The sequence below is a fragment of the Salmo salar genome, chromosome 10 (assembly GCF_965601325.2).
Source record: "Salmo salar chromosome 10, fSalSal1, whole genome shotgun sequence".
Taxonomy (NCBI): domain Eukaryota; kingdom Metazoa; phylum Chordata; class Actinopteri; order Salmoniformes; family Salmonidae; genus Salmo; species Salmo salar.
Window position 1 is genome coordinate 20,647,932 of NC_138300.1, and position 27,585 is coordinate 20,675,516.

The following is a 27,585-nucleotide window of genomic DNA, read 5'->3' on the forward strand; positions in this document are numbered from 1 at the left end:
GCTGATAATAAAGACTGCACATAAGATTTAAAGAGTGATCTCTCGATCCCTCTGTCTCTCCCTCTCTTTCTCCCTCTCTTTCTCCCTCTGTCTCTCCCTCTCTTTCTCCCTCTGTTTCTCCCTCCGTCTCTCCCTCCGTCTCTCCCTCCGTCTCTCCCTCCGTCTCTCCCTCCGTCTCTCTCTCCGTTTCTCCCTCCGTCTCTCCCTCCGTCTCTCTCTCCGTTTCTCCCTCCGTCTCTCCCTCCGTCTCTCCCTCCGTCTCTCCCTCCGTCTCTCTCTCCGTTTCTCCCTCCGTCTCTCCCTCCGTCTCTCCCTCCGTCTCTCTCACCAGGTCCATGTTGTCAGTCCACTGAAAATCCTCTTCCACCGTTCTGTCGTTCAGTCCGATCCAGGTGTTGTCATGACTCAGACCTGAACGACAGGGCAAAACAAATAAACACATCCTTTAAAAATACAATTTTTCCATTTAGCAGTATTTCCATTCCTATTCTGCATGTTAAGTCCCCAATGCACCACCACTCATTCCCAAGTCTCACACACACACACACACACACACACACACACACACACACACACACACACACACACACACACACACACACACACACACACACACACACACACACACACACACACACACACACACACACACACACACACACACCGGGAGGCTCAGCTTTTATCACAATTTCAGCCCCAGATAGCACAAGGCAGAAGCAGCCAAATCTTTGCGGAAGGTGCAGCATTGATGAGATTTGGGTGCGGTGTAATGAAATTTAAATCATGATGTTTCTGATTAACATAATTATGGGGCCCATTAATCTACCTAATGGCTTTGCTCCCTTTATTGTCGGGGTGGAGACATCCATTTTCGAGGCAATTAAACACACTTTTAGGTAAATGTGTCTGTGGAAGGGAGGAATAGGGAGGAGGATGAGGGAGGACGAGTGGGAGGATGTATAGCTCTGGCCTCTCTGGGACTGGGAGGGGTTCACCATGCTGGGGCTTTTATTCTGTCTTTCCTTTCATCCAGTTCTTTCTTTCTCCATCCCTCTGAGGATCAATGCCAGAACATGAGACGGCGCTTCATTATATATTCTGTAAAGTCGCACTGATTGGAAGACACCCACCGTTGATGAAGTCCTGCTCCTGGAGTGTGTGTATGCTGGCCAGGTGTCCGCTGTGCTCCCTGCAGTCCTTCTCTGCGTCCTCCCAGGTGTGTCTGCGGCTGAAGTACCTGTAGCAGTGGCCATGGTACTTCCTCCATGTGTGTTCACAGCCCTCTGTGTCTGCACATACAGAGAGAGAGAGAGAGAGAGAGAGAGAGAGAGAGAGAGAGAGAGAGAGAGAGAGAGAGAGAGCAAGAGAGAGAGCAAGAGAGAGAGAGAGAGAGACCTATTGTACTAGAATTTACTTTTTCAATGAATAGGAATATTTATATACAGTATATAACAGAAAAAAATGTTAGCTGTTATCCTGTTTATCTCACTCTTAAGAACTTATTAGTTAGTAGTTACTGTATTTCTGACTGTGCTATTCTTTCTTTTTGCAACATGAAATCACTATCAGTTAGCATGTGGAACATTCAGGGCCTAAACTCATCAACCTTTGGACTGAAGAGTTTAGCACTGGAGTTCAACACACATCTTAAAGATGTTGACGTCATCATTCTGCAGGAGACATGGTGTAAGGCTGACATTGTCACTCACTGTCCCACAGGCTACAGAGAGGTCATTGTGCCATCACAAAAATACAGCTCTGTCAATAGAGGCAGAGACTCTGGAGGATTGATCATTTGGTACAAATCCGAACTATAACATCTAATTGATCCCCTCAAAATTGGCAAATATCACATTTGGTTAAAACTGAAAAAAGAACTTGTACTGACAGAAAAATATGTGTTCCTTTGCGCAGTATATATCCCCCCCTCAGAATCCCCATATTACTCAGAGGAGATCTTCCCCACCCTTGAGGAAGAGACGTGCCATTTCCAGGCCCAGGGAAATGTGCTCATCTGTGGGGACACAAATGCGCGCACAGGAACACTACCTGATCTAACAAGCACACGAGGGGACAGCTTTATTACAGGCCATAAAGTTTCTAACTGTCTTAATCTCCCCCATAGAAACAACAGTCACAGCACCGTCAACAAAAACGGAAGGGATCTTTTGCAGCTCTGTAGAAGCCTGGGTCTGTACTTTGTCAATGGTAGGTTACGGGGGGACTCTTTGGGGAGATTCACCTACTGCTCACCTCTTGGCCACAGTACAGTAGACTATATGATCACAGACATTGACCCTTTCTCTCTCAGCTCATTCACTGTCAAGCCACTAACACCTCTGTCTGATCACAGCCAAATTACGTTGTTCCTCAAAAGAACAGACATGGAAACAACCACACATTCACAGCCCAGTAAGCTGTACAACATCAGAAATTCATACAGATGGGCCCAAAACAGCACAGAAGAATACCAGAAAGCAACCTGGAACCAAAATATCCAAACACTCTTAGATAACTTTCTGGATACCACATTCACTCACAGTAAAGAAGGCATCAATCTAGCAGTACAAAACATCAACTATATATTAAGGCAAACAGCAAAAGAAGCACAATTGAAATGGTTAAAAAACAAAACAAAAAAGATCACAGATGACAACTGGTTTGATGCAGATTGTAAAATTATAAGGAAAAAACTTAGAACACTATCCAACCAAAAGCACAGAGAACGAAATAATGGTGAATTACACCTTCATTACTGTGAGACTTTAAAACTCTATAAACGTACACTCAGAACCAAAAAAGCAAAGTACAACAGCAAGCAGCTGACACTAATTGAGGAGTCCATAAACATAAACAACTTCTGGCAAAATTGGAAAAAACGGAAAAAATCGAAACAAGAGGAATTAGCGATACAAAATGGTGACATATGGACAACCCATTTTAAAACACTCTACAGCACCTTTCAAATTGACACAAATGGAGAACAACGCCAAATTCATGAGAAGTTGAATGGATTAGAAAAAGCTATAAAGGACAATCAAAATCCATTGGACTCCCCAATTACTGACCAGGAGCTTTATAAGAAACTTCAGGCTCTCAAATTTAAAAAAGCATGCGGACCTGATGGCATCCTAAATGAGATGCTCGAACTCACTAGTGCAAAATTTCAATTGGCTATATTAAAACTGTTGAATTTGATCCTGAGTGTAGGTTATTCCCTGACATCTGGAATCAAGGACTCATAACCCCAATCTTTAAGAACGGAAACAAATTTGACCCTAACAATTACAGAGGCATTTGTGTGAACAGTAACCCGGGGAAGGTTTTCTGTAGTATTATCAATGTAAGAGTTCTAAACTTCCTTAATAAGCACAATGTCTTGAGTAAAAGCCAAATTGGAATTATACCAAAACATTGCACAACTGATCATATTTACACCCTACACATCCTGATAGATAAACATGTCCACCAAAATAATACCAAAATATACGCTTGCTTTATCGACTTCCAAAAAGCATTTGATTCTATTTGGCATACAGGACTGTTCAACAAAGTTATTGAAAGTGGTGTAGGGGGTAAAACATATGACATAATTAAATCAATGTATACTGGCAATATGTGCAGCATTAAAATTGGTAAGAAAATAACAGAATTCTTTAACCAGGGGTGGGGCTTTCACCAGGGTTGCAATCTGAGCCCTGCACTCTTCAATATTTACATTAACGAATTGGCCACTATTCTAGAAAAACCCTCAGCCCCTGTTGTTAGTCTCCACAATTCAGAAGTTAAATGCCTACTCTTCGCAGATGACCTATGCCTGCTGTCACCCACAGCACATGGCCTACAGAGCCTGGACCTGCTAGAGCAGTACTGCCAGACCTGGGCCCTGGCAGTAAACCCCAAAAATACTAAAATAATGATTTTCCAGAGAAGATCCAGATCTCAGGGAATTAGACCAAAGTTCTCAATTGGTACAAAATATATAGAGTACTGTACACACTACAATTACTTAGGTTTAAAAATAACCTCAACTGGACACCTTAATGAGGCAGTGAATGAACTGAGAGAGAAAGCACGCAGGGCATCCATTAAAAAGCAAATTCAAATTGAAATACCTATTAAAATTTGGCTAAAACTAATTGAATATGTCATTGAACCAATTGTACTTTATGGCAGCGAGGTGTGGGGTCCACTTGCAAAACAAGATTTCATCAAATGGGACAAACACCCCATTGAAACCCTGCATGCAGAGTTCTGTAAGATTCTCCTACATGTCCAGAGGAAAACTACAAACAATGCATGCCGGGCAGAATTAGGCCAATATCCACTAATAATAAAATCACAAAAAAGTACAATTAAGTTTTGGAAAGATCTAAAATACAGTGACTCCCATATCATTACCAAGCCCTGCAATGCCAAGAGCTGAGCAAATAAAAGAGTCCCCTCATCCAGCTGGTCCTGGGGCTGAGTTCACAAACCTGTTTTACTAACAGGACCAGAACATCCTCAGGACCAGGACAGCCTCAGGACCAGAACATCCAATCAATCAGAATAAAATAAATTACAACACAGTCAAAACAAAACTACATTGCTTATTAGGAAACACAAGCACAAACACAAAGCAAAATGCAGTGCTATCTGGCCTTAAATCGACAGTACACCGTGGCTAAATATTTGACCATGGTTACTGATCAAAACCTTAGAAAAACCTTACAAAGTACAGGCTCAGTGAGCACAGCCTTGCCATTGAGAAGGGTAGACACAGGAAAACCTGGCTCCCTGTAGAGGAAAGGCTGTGCAACCACTGCACAACAGCAGAACTGAGACGGAGCTGCATTTCCTGACAAAATGTCAAAAGTATAAAACAATTAGAGAGTGTCATTTTCCCAAATTTGAAACCCTTATTCAAGGTTTCAAAGACTTCTCTGATGAGGATAGGCTACCCGTCCTGTTGGGGGAGGACACAGAGAGCTGTGGGTTGGCAGCGCACTACATTGCTGCCTGCCATAAGTTGAGGGACAGTGTCTGACAGACCAATCAACCTGCACATGTACTCTACTGTATGCTTATTGTTATTGTTGAATGTATGGTTATTTTGACCCTTGGTTATTGTTGTTACTGTTGTCCCCTTGACAATTTTGATTCTCATTTTTATTTGTACATTGTTACGTCATGCCAATAAAGCAAATGTAATTGAATTGAATTGAGAGAGAGAGACAGAGAGAGAGAGAGAGAGAGAGAGAGAGAGAGAGAGACAGAGAGAGAGATAGATAGGAGAGAGACAGAGAGAGAGAGAGAGAGAGGCAGAGAGAGAGAGAGAGAGAGACAGAGACAGAGAGAGAGAGAGAGAGAGAGGCAGAGAGAGAGAGAGAGAGAGAGAGAGAGACAGAGACAGAGAGAGAGGCAGAGAGAGAGAGAGAGAGAGACAGAGACAGAGAGAGAGGCAGAGAGAGAGAGAGAGAGAGAGAGAGACAGAGACAGAGAGAGAGAGAGACAGACAGAGAGAGAGAGAGAGAGAGACAGAGAGAGAGAGACAGAGAGAGAGAGACAGAGACAGAGAGAGAGAGACAGAGAATGAGAGACAGAGACAGAGAGAGAGAGAGAGGGGGGGGGGGGTTAGTCTACAGAAACACACAGATGCATACTCATATATCTCTGGTTCACGCAACCATGTGCATGGAAGCACAAACACAGTGTATACAGTGTATACAGTGTATACGGATGTATGTATGTGTATATGTGTATATCCTTTTTCTGCTCTAGGGATATCATTATTGTTTGGATAACCTTATTTACTGATTTTTATCTTACATTTTTTCAGCCTTTATGCGATGCACACTGCAGAGAACACCCGAAGAAGAATGATCATTTAATTACCATAGTGAATTTTTGTAATGTTTATGCGTCAATTAATCCCATAAGGGATGGGCTGCCAACTGGGCCTTCCCTGTGGCTCAGTTGGTAGAGCATGGTGTTTGCAACGCCAGCATGGTGTGTGCAACCCCAGGGTTGTGGGTTCAATTCCCACGGGGGGCCAGTACAAATGCATGAAATGAAATGTATGCAGTCGCTCTGGATAAGAGTGTCTGCTAAATGACTAAAATGTAAACTGCCGATTTCACATGAAAATAAAATGTCATTTATTTACACACTTCACACTTTTTTCCTGTCTCTCACATTCTTTCCAGTGCTCTACTTTCCTCTCCTCCCTCCCTCCCTCCCTCCCTCCCTCCTCCCTCCCTCCCTCCCTCCCTCCCTCCCCCCTCCCTCCCTCCCTCCCTCCGTGACGTCCGTCCAGGCCTAATCCCAGTCAGGCAGTGGGCTGGGATGGGAGCAGAGCAGTATGAGGAAGCAGCTTAGCCCTGTGAAAGGCTCTTTAATCTATTTAAATGACAACAATCCCCAGAAATGTCTCCCAGTGGGGACGCCATCCGGACTAATTCAACCCTGTCACAGCCCCTGTCAGGACTCTGCTCCTGTCTCCTCGTTCCTACTTTCTCTCCGTCCGTTTCCCTCTTCCTTTCCCTTCATCCCTGTCAGCACTGAGCCTCGTCCTCCATCCCTCTGCCTCCCTCTTCGTCCCTTTTTTTCACTCTATCTCTCTCCCTCTATCCATCCCCTTTCTCCCTGTCCCTCCCTCCCTCCCTCCCTCCCTCCCTCCTCCCTCCCTCCCTCCCTCCCTCCCTCCCTCCCTCCCTCCCTCCCTCCCTCCCTCCCTCCCTCCCTCCCTCCCTCCTCCCTCCCTCCCTCCCTCCCTCCCTCCCTCCCTCCATCTCATCTCCCTCTCTCCATCCATCTTCCTTGGGGTTCACTGTATGGCAGTGCTCAGCTGCACCCATTCACTGTGTCTACAGAGGATGTGTGAGGGAAACAGAGAGAGTATGTGCGCGTGCATGTGTGTATGCATCTGCGTTTGGGGAAGGGGGTTCAGGGTTTTTCTGTCAACCCAGCCAAGCCCCCCTTTCCCTCCAACCCCTGCAGAGTGGGGATCGAAGAGAGATGGCCTCAGCTTTCCCCCCAACACATCTAAAGCGACACGGGTAAATTGGGCAGTGCAAATAGGGCCGTATGGAACCCTGCTTCGCATGCAAACACTTCCAGGCCAGCATGAGAGGAGCTCAGAGGAAAGGGGCCAAGGAGAGGAGGGTGTGTGTGTGTGTGTGTGTGAGTGTGTGTGTTTGTGTGTTTGTTTATTTGTAAGTGGATGAGCGCTAGCTGTAGAGACTGTCCAGTCCACTTATATTACACAGAGTTGCTGTCCATATGATGCTCTATCTTGTAGGGGACTGTTCCCCACAATGCCATGCTGTGATAATAGTCATCAGACACCTCTCTACATGCCCAGAGGAGAACAGATGAACGCTTGAAGTGGATCTCTCCGGAGGAGAGCTGTCCGTGGTTCTGAAACACTCAGCACCAGCAGAATGCACTACCGTCGCTCATTATTACTATTCACAACCTTCCAACGGCCGGCGCTCAAAGCAATCTAGTCTCTATTTGTTCTCAGTCAGGGGAACAACATGTAGCAAATTGCTTTGCACCCCCTTATAATAGGAAGCGATACTTAACGTGTAGTGACAGGGTAACTACAGCAGTACCCTCATGCCCTATCACATGTGCAGAATGTGGGAACGCATGTCGAACGAATGGCGAATTGCCATGGCACCAAACAAATTGGCACATGCACTCACGCACATAGGCACACCCACACACACACGCGTGCGCACGCAAAACACACTCTGTGGAGGCCTGTGTGATTAGACGAGTGAACACATCTGCAGGGCTGCAGACTCTAATCTCTCCCTTCTGCTCCCAGAAGGCTCCAAGATAACGTACTCATTCACTGGGCTACGGTGTGTGTGTGTTTGTGTGTGTGTGTGTGTGTGTGTGTGTGTGTGTGTGTGTGTGTGTGTGTGTGTGTGTGTGTGTGCGACTGAATGTGGCGGGAGGGCGGGCGGGGGGAGTTTGGCTGCTCACTTCAACACTCTATGGCAATTGGACACACATTCGTTCATCATGCTCATCATGCTTTCATATTTCCCAACAGCAGTGCCTGTGCACGAGGCCCATTTTCACTCATTGGATGAATTAGGTGGAGCAGAGGTGAGAGATAATGGGAAAATCATTGAGCCTGCTGTAAACCTCAGGGATTTTGAAGTATCAACCAGATGTCATGGAGAGAGAAGATGGCTGGATCTCGGTTCCCTCCACAGCTAAGGTCAGCTCACACAGTCTCTGTTGCCCTAGTAGCTTTCATCATCAAATAATACTCCGCTGCTCCACACAATTGCATTGAACAGTATGATGTACGGAGGTGTACTATTCTCCAAATGTCCTTTTACTGAGCCAGGTAGACATTGAAAACAAAGCCTGTTTTGCAACAGTGACCTAGTTGGTTTTTGTAGCCATACTGTATAATATGAGCTATAAGCTATATAAACTATATTTCCAACAAGTGGGTAAAGATGAAGTATTGCTGGGAAGTTTGGCTATTTTTACTGACTCTGATTTTTCCGACTCGTTCAGTCAAAAGAACAAATATTTAGACTCATTTTGTTAATTTGAGTCTGTAATGCTCAGAGCATGCGGGACCCCGTATCGGCTAACAATGAACTGAAAACTCGAAAGAGTCATGATTCTACGAGCCTCTCGTTCACCATAGGGGGCTTATTGGAGCTGTTATTTGTGACTGAGACTTGTAAATGTGTGTTTAAACAGTGTACATTTGTTGATTGCTAGGCCTTCAAATAAGCCTATCTCTTGATACATTTGAAACGAGTTGTGGCCACAACCGGACTAGATTGTGAACGACTCTTGACAGAATGCATTGCTTGACTGTTGAGAGGGTGATATGTAGCTTGACGACAAAAACAAACAAAAATTCCGCTGCTCTATCGTTCGCTACATACTTCTCGTTGCGGAGAAGAAACTAACGCCCACGCCGGCGTAGCATTTGGCCAGAGCGTCGGTTCTACAAAGCTGTGTCCATAATATTCAATAATCAATTAACTGCAGTCATTCTTGCACCCTGCGATCATTTATCCGTTATAAACATGTGTCACGTCCTGGCCAGTATAAGGGTTAATTGTTATTGTAGTTTGGTCAGGACGTGGCAGAGGGTATTTGTTTTATGTGGTTCAGGGTGGTGTTTTTGTAGTAAGGGCATTTGATTTAGTATTCCGGGGGTTTTTGGGCACTGTTTTGAGATTCATGTATTCTATGTTTAGTCTAGGTAGTCTGTTTCTATGTGGGGTTAATTGGGGTGGACCTCCAATTGAAGTCAGCTGTGTGGTGTTGCCTTTGATTGGAAGTCCTATATTAGTTGGGTGTGTTTGTCTGTGTGTTTGTGGGAGATTGTTCTGTGTTTAGCCTTGTGCCTTGCCAGACTGTTTGTTGATCATTCGTTCTCTTTTTGTTATTTTGGTGTTCATTTTGGAATTGATTAAAAGTCAAGATGAGCATACACATACCTGCGGCATTTTGGTCCTCCTTAACCAACGACAACCGTGACAACATGTATTTTGTTTCTCTATGCTCATGATCTATTTTCCTGTGCGTATATGACAGAGAGTAGGTGGTCGGACTCATTGCGACCAGCACTAGCAGGTCAAACGAACGACTAAAATGAACGAGTCACTCAGAAAAAACAAATCATGACTTTCGAGGTAAAAGAGTCCATGGTTGGTATATTGTATTGGGGTCGGGAGTGTGTCCAACATGGCCTGCGTCGGCGTAGACTGGGTTGTTATCTACAGAAACAGGGAGAATGGAGACACTGGGGGGCTATGTAGGGGCGCGCGCACACACACACACACACACACACACACACACACACACACACACACACACACACACACACACACACACACACACACACACACACACACACACACACACACACACACACCGTGGGCTGCATCTGGCACCATGCCCAGACAGTGTGTAAGGCATGGGCTGCCCACTGTTGGGCCTTTACCAGCCAGGCCTCCTGGGAGCTGCCATGAAAGAGGCCAGTGGTGTGAAGGAGGCGCACAGAGCAGCTTAATCCAACAGCCTGAGAGGAAAGAGCCTGCGGCGCTCACACACACACACACACACACACACACGCACACAAACATATGCACGAGCACAGTCAAACACCCACACGCATGCACACACACACACACACACGCACACAAACATATGCACGAGCACAGTCAAACACCCACACGCATGCACACACACACTCACACACACACACACACACACCAACATTATTCATAAGTGCCTTTGGTGTGATATCTACTGCTCATTAGACGATTTCACCCAGACTATCAATATTGCAGAAAGAAAGGAACCATGCCTGTGCAGACAGACAGACAGACAGAACAGACTGAGAGACAGCCTGACCCGGAAGGAAGCCAACACAGATACAGCTCTGCTCACAGATCTTAAGACTGTCTCGATTGATTTCCTCCGCCGACAGAAGTCTCAATGCCTGATATTAATGTGTTACTTCAAGTTTTATTTTTCGTTTGGACTGAGGCACATTTCTTCTATTAATATTCAGAGTGAGCAGGGAATGAGCATCAGTTAGGGAAATAAAAGGCCAAACGCTTCCAGTTGAGTGATTGGGTCGTTTATCCACTTCACCATGTGATATTTGTGCGCCGTGGCTTTTTGAGACCTCTGATGATGAAACGCTGTGTGTGTGCTGCCTTTCACCTCCCCTCTCTCGCTCCCTCTTCCCTTCTCTCTCCCTGTGACACTCGCTTTAATGACTGACAGCTCTTTGCCATTTAAACGAGGCCACCCAGAGTCGGAGAGAGCCTTCCACACTCTCACAGAGACACCCTCTGCTTTTAGTGAGAATGTCTAAATGGAGGATAGGATGGGGGGTTATTATGGTTATTACAGCTCTGTGATGAGGAGTCTAATCGGGTGAGCATTACCATCAATCTAATGGGTGAAGATTGGACATTACTAATGCTCTCTGATGCCTGCCTGCCTCATTCCACCTAATTACCTGGAGACGTGACATTTACCACCAAGCCGCTGGCAGAGAGCTGGAGACAGAGGGAGGACACACACACACACACACACACACACACACACACACACACACACACACACACACACACACACACACACACACACACACACACACACACACACACACACACACACACACACACAATGGGACAGACCTTTACAGACCTGCTGTATATGTACAGTATGTGGACTGTGGATGGGAGCAGAGGGGAATGAGCGGGATAGAGGGATAACACACCACGCACATATAAAAATAGGCCTGGTAGTATTTACTGTATGTAGCTGTAACTAGCTCCCTAAACTGAATTGAGCTGCTGCGTGTTCAGGCCATCAGGAGTGGAGCTCTGTTATTGGTGGGCCTGCCAGGACGCCCATCGGCACTAGAAAGCTCAGAGCCTCTGTTTACAGGCCCAGGGTACACTGGGGAGACCATTAGAGAAGAGGAGGCCAGGACCCCAACACTCTGTCTAACAGCTCAGCCTCTCATACTGGATCACCACAGCACCTAGTCTAATGGCTCCATGCTAGCGCTCTGTCTATAGGGGCTAATCCTGGGAGGCTGTCAGTTATATGCAAGGGAGGTTATAGGTGTGTGTGTGTGTGTGTGTGTGTGTGTGTGTGTGTGTGTGTGTGTGTGTGTGTGTGTGTGTGTGTGTGTGTGTGTGTGTGTGTGTGTGTGTAGGTAGGTAGGTAGGTTGGTTCTTATATCCTTGTGGGGACCAAAAATCCCCCAAAGTCCCCACAAGAATAGTAAAACAAGGAAAATTCTTCCTTGTGGAGACAAAGGCTATTTTAAGTTTAGGGGTTAGGTTTAGGCTTAGGGTTACAATTAGAGTTAGGGTTAGGAGTTACAGGTTTGGGTTACGGGTTAAGGTTAAAGTTATGGTAAGAGTTAAGATCAGGGTTGGGGATAATAGGATTTAGACATGTGTTTTAGGTCCCATGAGGATAGAAGAACAAAACATGCCTGTGTGTGTATGTATGTATGTATGTATGTATGTATGTATGTATGTATGTATGTATGTATGTATGTATGTATGTATGTATGTATGTATGTATGTATGTATGTATGTATGTATGCATGCATGTATGTATGTATGTATGTATGTATGTGTGTGTGTGTGTGTGTGTGTGTGTGTGTGTGCGTGCGTATGCATGTATGTACGTATGTATGTATGAATGTACAGTATGAATGTGTGAGAGAGAGAGATTGTGTGTGTGTGTGTGGGTGTTGACATGCTGGGATTGCCTGGGAGAGATAGAAAGAGAAAAGGAAGCAGTGCTTTCTAATGCTAGGACTCCCTCCCTCTGCCACACAGTCCTATAGGAGATGAAGGGGATTGCTCCTGGAACACGTCCCTAATTAAGCACCTTGAATGACATTCAACACAGATTCCTATCCTGCCACACAAAGACAAGATGGGCTTTCATTTTCCCCCAGAACAGACTTGGCAAACAGAGACAATAGCATATGGGCCGAGGGCCGAGAATCATTTGACAGCGTTTCATTATTCTGTTTGACTCGTCCCTGCCAAGTTGCCTGAAAACTTAGTGATAATTTTCCTGGCGCCGTGCGGCTCCTGCAGATGCGAGGCCCCCAGTGAGGTGGATCATGCTCAGAGCGACGACGAGCGCTGGCAGGATTAAGAGAGACGGCAAAGACTTGAAGCCCACTCGATCCGCCCGCCTTCTGCTCCGAGCCTCGGTACGTGTCCCTCTCGACGTGTTTTATTATAACACAAATCTTCATTAGCATTAATAGCCTCGATAAATACCCAGAGGAAGATCAATTTGCTGGCTTTCCTTGCGGTTTATGCCGAGTCGGGGTTTAGACAGGACCCACAGCGGCTCAACGGCTCCAGGCTGACCCTGGAGATGCCAGTCTTAAAACACAATACTGCATAAAACAGCATCTCTTTTCTGTCTCTTACTCAAACATCTCAGATGTACAGTACCAGTCAAAAGTTTGGACTTACTCATTCAAGGGTTTTTCTGAATTTGTTATATTTTCTACATTGTAGAATAATAGTGAAGACATCAAAACTATGAAATAACACATCATGTGTTACTACACATAGAATCATGTAGTAACCAAAAAAGTGTTAAACTAATCAAAACATGTTTTATATTTTACATTCTTCAAAGTAGCCACACTTTGCCTTGATGACAGCTTTACACACTCTTGGCATTCTCTCAACCAGCTTCATCAGGTAGTCACCTGGAATGCATTTCAGTTAACAGGTGTGCCTTGGTAAAAGTTAATTTGTGGAATTTCTTTCCTTAATACATTTGAGCCAATCAGTTGTGTTGTGACAAGGTAGGGGTGGTATACAGAAGATAGCTCTATTTGGTGAAAGACCAAGTCCATATTATGGCAAGAACAGCTCAAATAAGCAAAGACAAACGACAGTCTATCATTACTCTAAGACATGAAGGTCAGTCACTTCAAATGAAGTCACAAAAACTATTAAGCGCTATGATGAAACTGGTTCTCATGAGGACCTCCACAGGAAAGAAAGACCCAGAGTTACCTCTGCTGCAAAGGATAAGTTCATTAGAGTTACCAGCCTCAGATTGCAGCACAAATAAATGCTTCAGAGAGTTCAAGTAACAGACACATATGAACATCAACTGTTGTGAGGAGACGCGTGAATCAGGCCTTCGTGGTTGAATTGATGCAAAGAAACTACTAGTAAAGGACACAAATAAGAAGAAGAGACTGGCTGTGTGAAGTTGCTGGATATTGATGGGAACTGTAAACATGCTGTCGTACATGTCATTCCAGAGCATCCCAAACGTGCTCAATGGGTGAAATGTCTGGTATGCAGGCTTCCTGGAATTGTGTGCAGATCCTTGTGACATGGGAGGTCCTGGGCTGGCGTGGTTATACGTGGTCTGTGGTTGTGAGGCCAGTTGGACGTATTGCCAAACTCTGAAACAACGTTGGAGGTGGCTTATCGTAGAGAAATGAACATTCAATTCAACAGCTCTGGTGGACATTCCTGCAGTCAGCATGCCAATTGCATGCTTCCTCAAAACTTGAGACATCTGTGGCATTGTGTTGTGTGACAAAACTGCACATTTTAGAGTGGCCTTTTATTGTCCCCAGCACAAGGTGCACCTGTGTAATGAGTATGCTGTTTAGTCAGCTTCTTAATATGCCACTCCTGTCAGGTGGATGGATTATCTTGGCAAATGAGAAATGTTCACTAACATGGCAAAGTAGAAATAATCACTAAAAGGGATGTAAACAAATTTGTGCACAAAATTTGAGCGAAATAAGCTTTTTGTGCATAAGGAAAATGTATGGGATCTTTTATTTCAGTTCATGAAACATCGGACCAACACTTTAAATGTTGTGTTTATATTTTTGTTCAGTATAGATTCAGCTGCAGGCCGATTTTTTTTGAGCGGATATTACAAATAATTTGTAGACTGCAAATTGACCACAAGAAGACCACAAACAGATATAATGTTTGACTAAAACATAATCATTACAAACCCTGCTCACATTTGTATACGATCACGTGTCTATTATGCGTGGGAATACTTGGGAACAGATTTCTTATATTCAAATTACTTGGAGCTGATTTCCTGATGTTTTTACAGTCTTATGTCCAACAATGAAGCCCCCCCCCCCCAAAAAAAAATATATACAGTTGAAGTCTGAAGTTTACATACAGTACACCTTAGCCAAATACATTTAAACTCAGTTATTCACAAATCCTGACATTTAGTCCTAGTAAAAATTCCCTGTTCTAGGTCAGTTAAGATCACCACTTTATTTTAAGAATGTGAAATGTCAGAATAATAGTAGAGAGAATGATTTATTTCAGCTTTAATTTCTTTCATCACATTCCCAGTGGGTCAGAAGTTTACATACACTCAATTAGTATTTGGTAGCATTGCCTTTAAATTATTTAACTTGGGTCAAACATTTTGGTTAGCCTTCCACAAGCTTCCCACAACAATTTGGGGGAATTTTGGCCCATTCCCCCTGACAGAGCTGGTATAACTGAGTCAGGTTTGTAGGCCTCCTTGCTCGCACATGCTTTTTCAGTTCTGCCCACACATTTTGAGGTCAGGGCTTTATGATGGCCACTCCAATACCTTGACTTTGTTGTCCTTAAGCCATTTTGCCACAACTTTGGAAGTATGCTTGGGGTCATTGTTCATTTGGAAGACCCATTTGCGACCAAGCTTTAACTTCCTGACTGATGTCTTGAGATGTTGCTTCAATATATCCACATACTTTTCCGTACTCATGATGCCATCTATTTTGTGAAGTGCACCAGTCCCTCCTGCAGCAAAGCACCCCCCCCCCCCCCCACACACAACATGATGCTGCCACCCCCGTGCTTCACGGTTGGGATGGTGTTCTTCAGTTTGCAAGCCTCCCCCTTTTTCCTCCAAACATAAAGATGGTCATTATGGCCAAACAGTTCTATTTTTGTTTTATCAGACAAGAAGACATTTCTCCAAAAAGTACGTGCAGTTGCAAACCGTAGTCTGGCTTTTCATGGCAGTTTTGGAGCAGTGGCTTCTCCTTGCTGAGCGACCTTTCAGGTTATGTCGATGTAGGAATCGTTTTACTGTGGATATAGATACTTTTCTACCTGTTTCCTCCAGCATCTTCACAAGGTCCTTTGCTGTTGTCCTGGGATTGATTTGCACTTTTCGCACCAAAGTACGTTCATCTCTAGGAGACAGAACACGTCTCCTTCCTGAGCGGTATGACAGCTGCGTGGTCCCATGGTGTTTTTACTTGCGTACTATTGTTTGTACAGATGAACGTGGTACCCTCAGGCGTTTGGAAATTGCTCCCAAGGATGAACCAGACTTGTGGAGGTCTACAATTTTTTTTCTGAGGTCTTGGCTGATTTCTTTTGATTTTCCCATGATGTCAAGCAAAGAGGCACTGAGATTGAAAGTAGGCCTTGAAATACATCCACAGGTACACCTCCAACTGACTCAAATGATGTCAATTAGTCTATCAGAAGCTTCTAAAGCCATGACATCATTTTCTGGATTTTTCCAAGCTGTTTAAAGGCACAGTCAACTTAGTGTTTGTAACGTTCTGACCCACTGGAATTGTGATACAGTGAATTATAAGTGGAATAATCTGTCTGTAAACAATTGTTGGAAAAATTACTTTTGTCATGCACAAAGTAGATGTCCTAACCGACTTGCCAAAACTATAGTTTGTTAACAAGAAATTTGTGGAGTGGTTGAAAAACGAGTTTTATTGACTCCAACCTAAGTGTATGTAAACTTCCGACTTCAACTGTATACACACACTACCGTTCAAAAGTTTGGGGTCACTTAGAAATGTCCTTGTTTTTGAAAGAATTGACATTTTCTGTCAATTAAAATAACGTCAAATTGATCAGAAATACAGTGTAGACATTGTTAATTTGTAAATGACTATTGTAGCTGGAAACGGCTGATTTTATTATGGAATATCTACATAGACACACAGAGGCCCATTATCAGCAACCATCACTCCTGTGTTCCAATGACATGTTGTGTTAGCTAATCCAAGTTTATCATTTTAAAAGCCTAATTGATCAGAAAACCATTTTGCAATTATGTTAGCGCAGCTGAAAACTGTTTTGCTGATTAATGAAGCGATAAAACTGGCCTTCTTTAGACTAGTTGAGTATCTTGAGCATCAGCATTTTGGGGTTTGATTACAGGCTCAAAATGGCCAGACACAAAGAACTTTCTTCTGAAACTCGTCAGTCTATTCTTGTTCTGAGAAATTAAGGCTATTCCATGCGAGGAATTGCCAAGAAACTGAAGATCTCGTACAACGCTGTGCACTACACCCTTCACAGAACTGTGCAAACTGGCTCTAACCAGAATAGAAAGAGGAGTGGGAGGCCCTGGTGCACAACTGAGCAAGAGGACAAGTACATTAGAGTGTCTACTTTGAGAAACAGATGCCTCACAAGTCCTCAACTGGCAGCTTCATTAAATAGTACCCGCAAAACACCAGTCTCAACGTTAACAGTGAAGAGGCGACTCTGGGATGCTGGCCTTCTAGGCAAAGTTGCAAAGAAAAAGCCATATCTCAGACTGGCCAAATCAAAATAAAAGATTAAGATGGGCAAAAGAACACAGACGCTGGAAAGAGAAACTCTGCATAGAAGGCCAGCATCCCGGAGTCACCTCTTCGCTGTTGACGTCGAGACTGGTGTAAACTATAAAGGGAAATAAATGGCTACAGTTAACACTTTTTTAGTTGCAGTCGTCAAAGCAGTCATCAAAGCAATAAAGACTGTAAAGTAGCTGCTACCTAAAGCTGCTTACAGTACCTAAGCCCTACTGTCTGATTATAGTGTGTCATAAACTGCTGCTATAAATATGTGATGCATAAAGCGTCTGCACACAGGGAGTTACACACAAGTCTGCTTTATGAGCCGAATACAGTATAACACAAATGGCTCATGGAAATATACAGGTAAATGCCAAAATAAAAGAAACACCAACATAAAGTGTCTCAATAGGGTGTTGGGGCACCACGAGCCAGAACAGTTTCAATGCATCTTGGCATAGATTCTACAAGTGACTGTAACTCTATTGGAGGGTTAGTTTTGTTGATAGTGGTGGAAAATGCTGTCTCAAGCACTGCTCCAGAATCTTCCATAAGTGTTCAATTGGGTTGAGATCTGGTGACGGTTTTTCATGCTCATCAAACCATTCAGTGACTACTCGTGCCCTGCGGATGGGGACATTGTCATCCTATGGGGGCATAGACATGGCAGCCAAAATAATGGCCTGCCCAGCTTGTTTATACATTACCCGAAGCATGATGGGATGTTAATTGCTTAATTAACTCAGGAACCACACCTGTGTGGGAGCACCAGCTTTCAATATACTTTATATCCCTAATTTACTCAAGTCTTTCCATTATTTTGGCAGTTACCTGTAGTATGTGCAGTATGTACAATATAGCTGTAGGGTTGGCAAGGACTGAATAAAAAGAGAAACAACGGAATGAGAGAGAGTGCGTGAGAGATGGGGGAGATGGCGAGAGAGAAGAAGAAGACGATGAAGAAGAAGAAGTGGAAGAAGAAACAGAGAAGGAAATGGAAAGGGAAGTAGAGAGACAGGGAGAGGGAAATAGAGAGAGACAGAGAGAGGGACAGCGGGGTAGGAATACATATTTATTTTCCAGGCTTTTCCTACAGACGCAAGTGTTTAGTTTTAGCGTTGGTGTTTAAGTCCTCCTCTCCTTCTCTCTACAATACCGTTAGCCTGGCATTAATCACTGCCACCAGCTCTACAACACACAGGAGGATTTAACACCTTTATCAGACAACACTCCTCGCTAACTTCTCCTCTCTCTCCTAACGCTGAATAAATATTTATGCAACGGATGGAAAAGCAAGCAAGCAGGGAGTAGGAGGAGGAGAAAACATTAGCAAAGCAGTAGCATTCTCCAGTAGGCTCTCTGAGTTAAAGCAGCACGTGAGGAGTGCGCATTCTCGATAAAGGCAGCAGTACGTCAGTCCACAACGACAAGCCCTGGGATTAAATAGCTGGAGCATAATGCTTTAACAGGCTTTCAATTCAATTTATCTACTTATTTGTTCTGGAGGGGCTGCGATTCATCTCCTGGGGATTGGGATGCTCTTTATGTGGTTGTTGTTCAAACTCTGTCTATGTTATTGAGAACTATTACTTCAGTACTACAATAACTTAGTTGGTAGGAGTTGTGTGGATTGTGAGTTTTCCCATCACAGTGAACACCAGTGAAGAAAGCCTGTTGCTGGTGGTGTTGTCTGTATGTGAAGGATTTTTCCCATGTGTAGTTTCTTCTGAAGTAAGCAGTGAGTGGGAGAAGCTTTGGAGTTGGGATGACGGGCATAGAGAGAAACATGAATCCACAGTGAGTGTGTGCGTGCCTGTGTTTTTTTTGTGTGTGTGTGTGTGTGTGTGTGTGTGTGTGTGTGTGTGTGTGTGTGTGTGTGTGTGTGTGTGTGTGTGTGTGTGTGTGTGTGTGTGTGTGTGTGTGTGTGTGTGTGTGTGTGTGTGTGTGTGTGTGTGTGTGTGTGTGCGTGTGTGCGGGCGGGCCTAGTATGTGTGTGTGTGTGTGTGTGTGTGTTAACACTCAATAGCACCAAAAGCTCTCAGACCAGAGACTATACTGCCGTACACAGGGAACAGATGAAACTCTGTGACAGAGCATCGTCACAGGGCTTTTATTAATGTATAAAGACGTGACTAATGCTAACACACACGCCAAACATGCCACACGGAAGATTTGCTGTGACAGCACAACAGGACTTTCTGTGGCAGGATGCAGTTGTGGAGAAAGAGCGCGCGTGCGAGAGAGAGAGAGAGAGAGAGAGGTTTGAAGTAAACAAAGAAGGGTGGGAATGGTTTTGCTTCAGGATGGAAACATGAAAAGGTGTGAGGATGAGAAAGAAAGAGAGGAGAGAGAGAAAGAAAAAGATTGAGAGCGAGAGAGAGTGAGAGGGGGGACTGAGACTGAAAGACAGACATAGAGAATCTGCAGTATGAACTGATAATGGGGCCTCAGTTTGGAAGGCTAGCACCATGTTATAGTGATACAATATGCTACACTATATATACAAAAGTGTCTGGACACCCCTTAAAATGAGTAGATTCGTTTATTTCAGCCACACCCGTTGCTGACAGGTGTATAAAATCAAGCACACAGCCATGCAATCTCCACAGACAAACATTGTCAGTAGAATGGCCTTACTAAAGAACTCAGTGACTTTCAACGTGGCACCGTCATAGGATGCCACCTTTCCAATGAGTAAATTTGTCAAATTTCTGCCCTATTAGAGCTGCCCCGGTCAATTGTAAGTCCTGTTATTGTGAAGTGGAAATGGCAGGCCACACAAGCTCACAGAACGGGACTGCCGAGTGCTGAAGCACTACAGAGTTCCGAACTGCCTCTGGAAACAATGTCAGCACAAGAACTGTTCATCGGGAGCTTCATGAAATGGGTTTCCATGGCCGAGCAGCCGCACATAAGCCTAAGATCACCATAAGCAATGCCAAGCGTTGGCTGGAGTGGTGAAAGCTCACCGCTATTGGAGCAGTGGAAACACTTTCTCTGGAGTGATGAATCACACTTCACCATCTGGCAGTCCAACAAACAAATCTGGGTTTGGCAGATGCCAGGAGAACGAATGCATAGTGCCAACTGTAAAGTATGGTGGAGGAGGAATAATGTTCTGGGCTGTTTTTCAGTTCCAGTGAAGGGAAATCGTAACGCTATAGCATAAAACTATGTTCTAGATGATTCTGTGCTTTCAACTTTGTGGCAACAGTTTAGGGAAGGCCCTTTCCTGTTTCAGCATAACAATGCCCCTGTGCACAAAGTGAGGTCCACACAGAATTGGTTTGTCGAGATCAGTGTGGAAGAACTTGACTGGCTTGCACAGAGCCCTGACCTCAACCTCATCGGACACCTTTGGGATGAATTGGAACACAGACTGCGAGCCAGGCCTGTCCCAACATCAGTGCTGACCTCACTAATGCTCGTGGCTGAATGGAAGCAAATCCCTGCAGCAATGTTCAAACATCTAGTAGAATTCCTTCCCAGAAGAGGCCTGTCCCAACATCTGTTATAGCAGAAAAGGGGGTAGCAACTCCATATTAATGCCCATGATTTTGGAATGAGATGTTTCATCCAGAACGCCGCAGCCCGTCTGGTGTTCAACCTTCCCAAGTTCTCTCACGTCACCCCGCTCCTCCGCTCTCTCCACTGGCTTCCAGTTGAAGCTCGCATCCGCTACAAGACCATGGTGATTGCCTACGGAGCTGTGAAGGGAACGGCACCTCCATACCTTCAGGCTCTGATCAGGCCCTACACCCAAACAAGGGCACTGCGTTCATCCACCTCTGGCCTGCTGGCCCCCCTACCTCTGAGGAAGCACAGTTCCCGCTCAGCCCAGTCAAAACTGTTCGCTGCTCTGGCACCCCAATGGTTGAACAAGCTCCCTCACGACGCCAGGACAGCGGAGTCAATCACCACCTTCCGGAGACACCTGAAACCCCACCTCTTTAAGGAATACCTAGGATAGGATAAAGTAATCCTTCTAACCCCCCCCCCCCCCCCCCCCCTTAAAAGATTTAGATGCACTATTGTAAAGTGGTTGTTCCACTGGATATCATAAGGTGAATGCACCAATTTGTAAGTCGCGTCTGCTAAATGACTTAAATGTAAATGTAAATGTAATGTTTGACGAGCAGGTGTCCACATACTTTGGTCATGTAGTGTATATACAGTGGAGTATAGTACAGGTACAACGAACAGTCTCTCTCCCCTCTCTCCTGTCTGTGATGGGCTGTGCACTGCACGGCGATGTGACATGGTCATTGGACAACGAGTTTGGAGGAATCTATATGACTCCCTGCGGTGGTCTCCATGGAAACTGTCTGGAAGGCCTGGAAGAGGGGGAGGAGGAGGGAGGGAAGCAGGAGGATCAAAGGACCAGAGGAGCTGGGATGAACGGATGAGGACAGGCAGCAGGCCTTGGATCGTATTACAGGGAAGAATGACATGGCTGAACATGAACTTGATAGGGGTAGTTAGGCTAAGGCACTTCAGTGAAAGAGAGATTGATTGCCTTACATTTTTAAAGGGGATATTACCATCTCAAAAGAGGCAATACTATAAACGATCCTTTTAGTATTGTTGAGTACTTCATTATAGAACGTTAGCGCCTTCTTTATAGTATCGTAAAGTATCTGTCAGAGTTCTCGTCCCCTTAGTTCCATGCTCATGGTTCAAGGTTTTCCTTATAAATGACATTCAAATAGGAGAGGGCTGCGATCTCCTCTCTTCAGGGTTGAATCATTTATATGTGGTCTTATTAAGCGGCGAGAGTGGGATGGCAGCCTCTCCTCTCCTCTCCTCTCCTCTCCTCTCCTCTCCTCTCCTCTCCTCTCCTCTCCTCTCCTCTCCTCTCCTCTCCTCTCCTCTCCTCTCCTCTCCTCTCCTCTCCTCTCCTCTCCTCTCCTCTCCTCTCCTCTCCTCTCCTCTCCTCTCAAGCCTGCTGCTCCAAGTCAACCATGACGATAGTTACACAGCAGGGTCCTCGCTGCACCATGAGGTAAACACCCAGAGTCAGAGCAGTGTGTGTGTGTGTGAGAGAGAGAGAGAAAGAGAGAGAGAGAGAGAGAGCGAGAGAGTCTGTGTGTGTGTATGCCAGGGTCCATCACCTCTTCAATAGCTCATCTGTATGAGTGCTCTGGTGTGGCAGGCAGGCTGGTGAGGGGCACGTGGCGTAGGGCTCTGATTGGAGGGGAGGTCCTGGTGAAGAGGCCAGTCTCGCTCTAGCAGAGCAATCACACACACACTCACTGAGCCTCAACCCTCTACGCCTCACTGGCACTTGTCAGTCCAGCGCCACACACACGTAACTGACTAGGTTACACACACACATCTCACACACACACATGCGTGCACACACACATCTCTCTCTCTCTCTGGGCCCCATCCTCCTTCCTCTTTCCATACATCTTGCCCATCTTTAACTTTCCTCTTTCTTTCTTTCTTTCTTTCTTTCTTTCTTTCTTTCTTTCTTTCTTTCTTTCTTTCTTTCTTTCTTTCTTTCTTTCTTTCTTTCTTTCTTTCTTTCTTTCTTTCTTTCTTTCTTTCTTTCTTTCTTTCTTTCTTTCCCTCTCTCTCTGCAGTTAGATCTGTAAAGGCCCATTACCCTGAAAGAGCTCTGCAGGGAGAGAGAGCTGGGCTGCTAGGATACAGTCACCAGAGGTTGGGCTTCTACTGTGGCAAATATGCATTAGTCCACTGTCCAGGTCTATTTACGGACCAACTGTATAGCTTATTCTCCCTACCTTATGATTTATTTATATTTTTTCACACCTTATCTCTTTCCTTTATCACTCTGTCTTTCTGTCAGTGCTTCAAAGAAACCACCTTCTAAAGTATTGTGATTACCAGACAATTCTGTTTGAGGGCTATGTGGCTGGCTATCTTTCCTAGACTTTCTTTCATGTAATGGAAGCGCAAAAAAACGTTTATAATTTTTGAAGTGGTGTAGCTGCATTCATACCCCTAGGGAATCTTCCTCCTTGAGGGGCTCCAGCTGAGAGCAGGTGTTCTGTCATAAGCTTCTGCACTGATACATTTCAACCACTTCCTCCTTTCCCCGGGGATGTGGGTTAACGACAGAGGTGTTACGTGCTAAAACGTTACCTTTCTCACACGCGGCTCCACCGTAGCTGGGTAGACACAGGCACATTGAGGAAAAACCCCAGAATCAGAGCAGTGAGTGAGTGAGTGAGTGAGTGAGTGAGTGAGTGAGTGAGTGAGTGAGTGAGTGAGTGAGTGAGTGAGTGAGTGAGTGAGTGAGTGAGTGAGTGAGTGAGTGAGTGAGTGAGTGAGTGAGTGAGTGAGTGAGTGAGTGAGCGAGTGAGATCACATGTGAAGGGAGAAGCCAGGGTCCATAGCCTCTTCAATATCTCATCTGTATGAGTGCTGTGGTTGTGGCAGGGGTACGTGGCGTAGGGCTCGGAATGGAGGGGCTACGGACCCTCTCTCTGGGTCCCATTCCTCTTTCCACACACCTTGTCCATCTCTAGCTTTCCTACTCTCCCTCTCTCCTTTCCCACTCTCACTCTGTATTTCTCTCAGTGCTTCAAATAAACCTCCGTCTAGTATTGTGATTGTCAGATAATTCTGTTTGAGGGCTATGTGACTTGCTTTCATGTAATGGAAGCGCAAAAAAACATTTATCATTTTTGAAGTGGTGTTGCTGCATTCATACCCACTAGGGAATCTTCCTCTTTGAGGGGCTCCAGCTGAGAGCAGGTGTTCTGTCATAAGCTTCTGCACTGATACATTTCAACCACTTCCTCCTTTCCCCGGGGATGTGGGTTAACGACAGAGGTGTTACGTGATAAAACGTTACCTTTCTCACACGCGGCTCCACCGTAGCTGGGTAGACACAGGCACACAAAGGAGTTGATCTCATCGATGCAGGTGCCTCCATTCTGACACGGGTTGGACTGGCAGTCGTCGATGTCTGTCAGGTAAAAAGGAGACACAAGGGACGTGCTCATTAGGCACCAAACTAAAGACAACAGACTGAAACAGGGAGCGACCACCTGGGCTTATATAATAAGAAACGTTCATTTTCGTTTTCTGTTTTAAAACGTTTTAAAGCGTTGCATGTCCTAATGAATACGACCAAGGAGACACTAGGAGACAAGGAGACACAAGGAGACAGGATCAGTTACAACACCGGAGTCACAGGACATGGCACAAATTGCCTGCCACTATCACTTACCCATCCGACCAGAGAACCAACAGAGATCTAACTTTTCGGAGAGATCTGAGCTGTTTAGATGAGTTGTAATTAAAAGCATTGATTCAGCAGTCCATCAATAAGTGGGTGGAGAAGCAGTGGAGCGCTTGATGCTAATTGTGATGCGCATGCAGGATGTGCTTTACACTCTGCTGTCAAACCTGGACAGGTTCTAGGCTCCACAGGCGAGGATCCAGGGAGGAGGCAGTTTGATGTTGGATTTGTTTGATATTTAGATATTTACACCCACGCAATCATGCTAGACTGAATATGTATAGATTTGTAGTGACACATACAGTACTGTATTTATGCAAAATTGCTGCAGCTGCCTATGATACAGATAAAAAAACTCAGTTTAACAGGAAAGCATGCGCACTTACGCACGCACGTACGCACGCACACACGCAAGCACACGCACACACACACACACGCACACTTTGCGGAGGCGTTTTGAGGTCATGGCTCTCCTCTCTATGTAGAGACAGAATTATATTTCTCTCACTTCTGATCTGAGGCCTGGGGGCAAAATCATTAAATCCACAGCTGGTGTCCCAGCATCCTTTGCCCTCAGAACATCTGAGTGTATCTTGGGGGCCCGAGCGAGGGGGAAGGAGACGGGTATGTGGTAAAACAGCGATCACGCTTTTTATGGTTCTCAGAGTCTGTAAGAGTTCTCATTGATATATAATGGAGCCGGAGGGGATGGCTGCAGTTTTACGGGCTCCTAACCAACCGTGTTATTTTGTTTGTTTTTTCACATTGTTTGTAACTAATTTTGTACATAATGTTGCTGCTACCTTCTCTTATGACCGAAAAGAGCTTCTGGACATAAGAACAGCGATTACTCACCTCAAACTGGACAAAGATATTTTCTATAATGAGTCTGATGCGAAGGATATACTGCTTTGTCATGACAAGGCCCAAATCCCTGTCATCAGCGTGAAGAAAAGACAGAGGAAAAGGGGGAGGAGGGTGGGGTGCCTTGTAAGAATTTGCCGACAAGTAGGGAAAGCACCATTTCCCTCCGTATTATTGGCCAACGTGCAATCATTGGGAATTTTTTTTGACAATCTACGATGAAGACTATCCGACCAACGGAACATTAAAAACTGTAATATCTTATGTTTCACCGAAACGTGGCTGAACGACGACACGGATAATACAGAGCTGGCTGGCTTCTCCGTGCATCAGCAGGACAGAGCAGCCACGTCTGGTAAGATGAGGGGCGGGGGTGTGAGTCTATTTGTCAATAATTGCTGGTGTGCGATGTCTAATACTAAAGAAGTGTCAAGATATTGCTCGCCTGAGGTAGAATACCTCATGATAAGCTGTAGACCACACTATCAACCAAGAAAGTTCTCATCTATATTATTCATAGCTGATTATTTACCACCATAAACCGATGCAGGTACTAAGTCCGCACTCAACGAGCAGTATAAGGCCATAAGCAAACAAGAAAATGCTCATCCAGAAGTGGCGCTCCTATTGGCCGGGGACTTTAATGCAGGCAAACTTAAATCCGTTTTACCTAATTTCTACCAGCATGTCACATGTGCAACCAGAGGAAAAAAAACTCTAGACCACCTTTACTCCACACACAGAGATGCATACAAAACTCGCCCTCCATTTGGAAAATCTGACCATAATTCTATCCTACTGATTCCTGCTGACAAGCTTTGTATATATGTTCCGGGATTCATCCAATGGCATTGAGGAGTACAGCACCTCAGTCACCGGCTTCATCAATAAGTGCATCGACGACGTCCTCCCCACAGTGTCTGAACGTACATACCCCAAGCAGAAGCTATGATTTACAGGCAACATCCGCCCCGAGCTAAAGGCTAGAGCGGCTGCTTTCAAGGAGTGGGATACTAATCAGGACACTTATAAGAAATGCTGCTCTGCCCTCAGATGAACCATCAAACAGACAAAGCATCAATACAGGACTAAGATTGAATCCTACTACACCGGCTCTGATGCTCGTCGGATGTGATTCCCAACAGATCCACAGATGACGCAATCTCAATCGCACTCCACACTGCCCTATCCCACCTGGACAAGAGGAATACTTATGTAGGAATGCTGTTCATCGACTACAGCTCAGCCTTCAACATCATAGTGCCCTTCAAGCTCATCTAAGCTCAGGGACCTGAGTCTGAACCCCTCTTTGTGCAACTGGATCCTGGATTCCTGACCGGCCGACCCAAGGTGGTGAAGGTAGTCAACAACACCTCCGCCATACTGATTCTCAACACGGTGGCCCCATAGGGATGCATGCTCAGCCCCCTCCTTTACACTCTGTTCACCCATGAACATCTCCAACTCAATCATCAAGTTTGTGGTAGGCCTGATTACCAACAGTGACAAGACAGCCTACAGAGAGGAGGTGAGTGTCTTGGTGGAGTTGTGCCAGGAAAGTAACCTCTCCCTCAATGTCAACAAAGCGAAGTAGCTGATCGTAGACTACAGGAGATAGCAGAGAGAGCACGCCCCCTTCCACATCGAAGGAGCTGCAGTGGAGAGGATCAGAAGCTTCAAGTTCCTTGGTGTGCACATCACTGAGGTCCTGAAATGGTCCCTTCACACCGACAGCGTGGTGAAGGTGCAACAGCTGTATCACCGCTACGGCAATTGCACCGTCTGCTGCCTCAGAGCTGGCACGGTCAGCCCAACGCATCGGGGGCACACTACCTGCCCTCCAGGACATCTACAGGAAGGCCAAGGAGATTATCAAGGAGTTCAGCCACACGAGCCACTGCCTGTTCATCCAGCTACCATCTGTTAAACAGTCACCACTAGATCGCCTTCGCCTAGTAGTCTGCCCAGTACTCTACTCTGCCTCTCAGTCACCGTCAATAACCGGCTACCACCGAGTACTCTACCCTGCAACTTAGGGACTGCTGCCCTATGTACACTGTACAAAAATATAAACACAACATGTAAAGTGTTGGTCCCATGTTTCATGAGCTGAGATAAACGATCCCAGAAATGTTTACATCCCTGTTAGTGAACATTTCTCATTTGCCAAGATAATCCATCCATCTGACAGGTGTGGAATATCAAGAAGCTGATTAAACAGCATGATCATTACACAGGTGCACCTTGTGCTGGGGACAATAAAAGGTCACTCTAAAATATACAGTTTTGTCACACAACACAATGTCACAGATGTTTCAAGTTTTGAGGGAGCGTGCAATTGACATGCTGACTGTAGGAATGTCCACCAGTGCTGTTGCCA

The 27,585-nt window shown here is 45.2% G+C and overlaps 1 protein-coding gene across 1 annotated transcript in view; it reads right to left on the reverse strand.

Moving 5' to 3' along the window:
- Positions 1–27,585, reverse strand: part of LOC106613725 (neurocan core protein) — a 196,269-nt gene that overhangs the window by 12,234 nt on the left and 156,450 nt on the right. The window contains exons 11-13 of the mRNA XM_014216278.3: positions 23,952–24,065; positions 1,131–1,289; positions 329–411 (exon numbers count right to left, since the gene is read on the reverse strand). Coding sequence (XP_014071753.3) covers positions 329–411; positions 1,131–1,289; positions 23,952–24,065 — 356 coding nt within the window. The remainder of the gene's footprint in view (positions 1–328; positions 412–1,130; positions 1,290–23,951; positions 24,066–27,585) is intronic.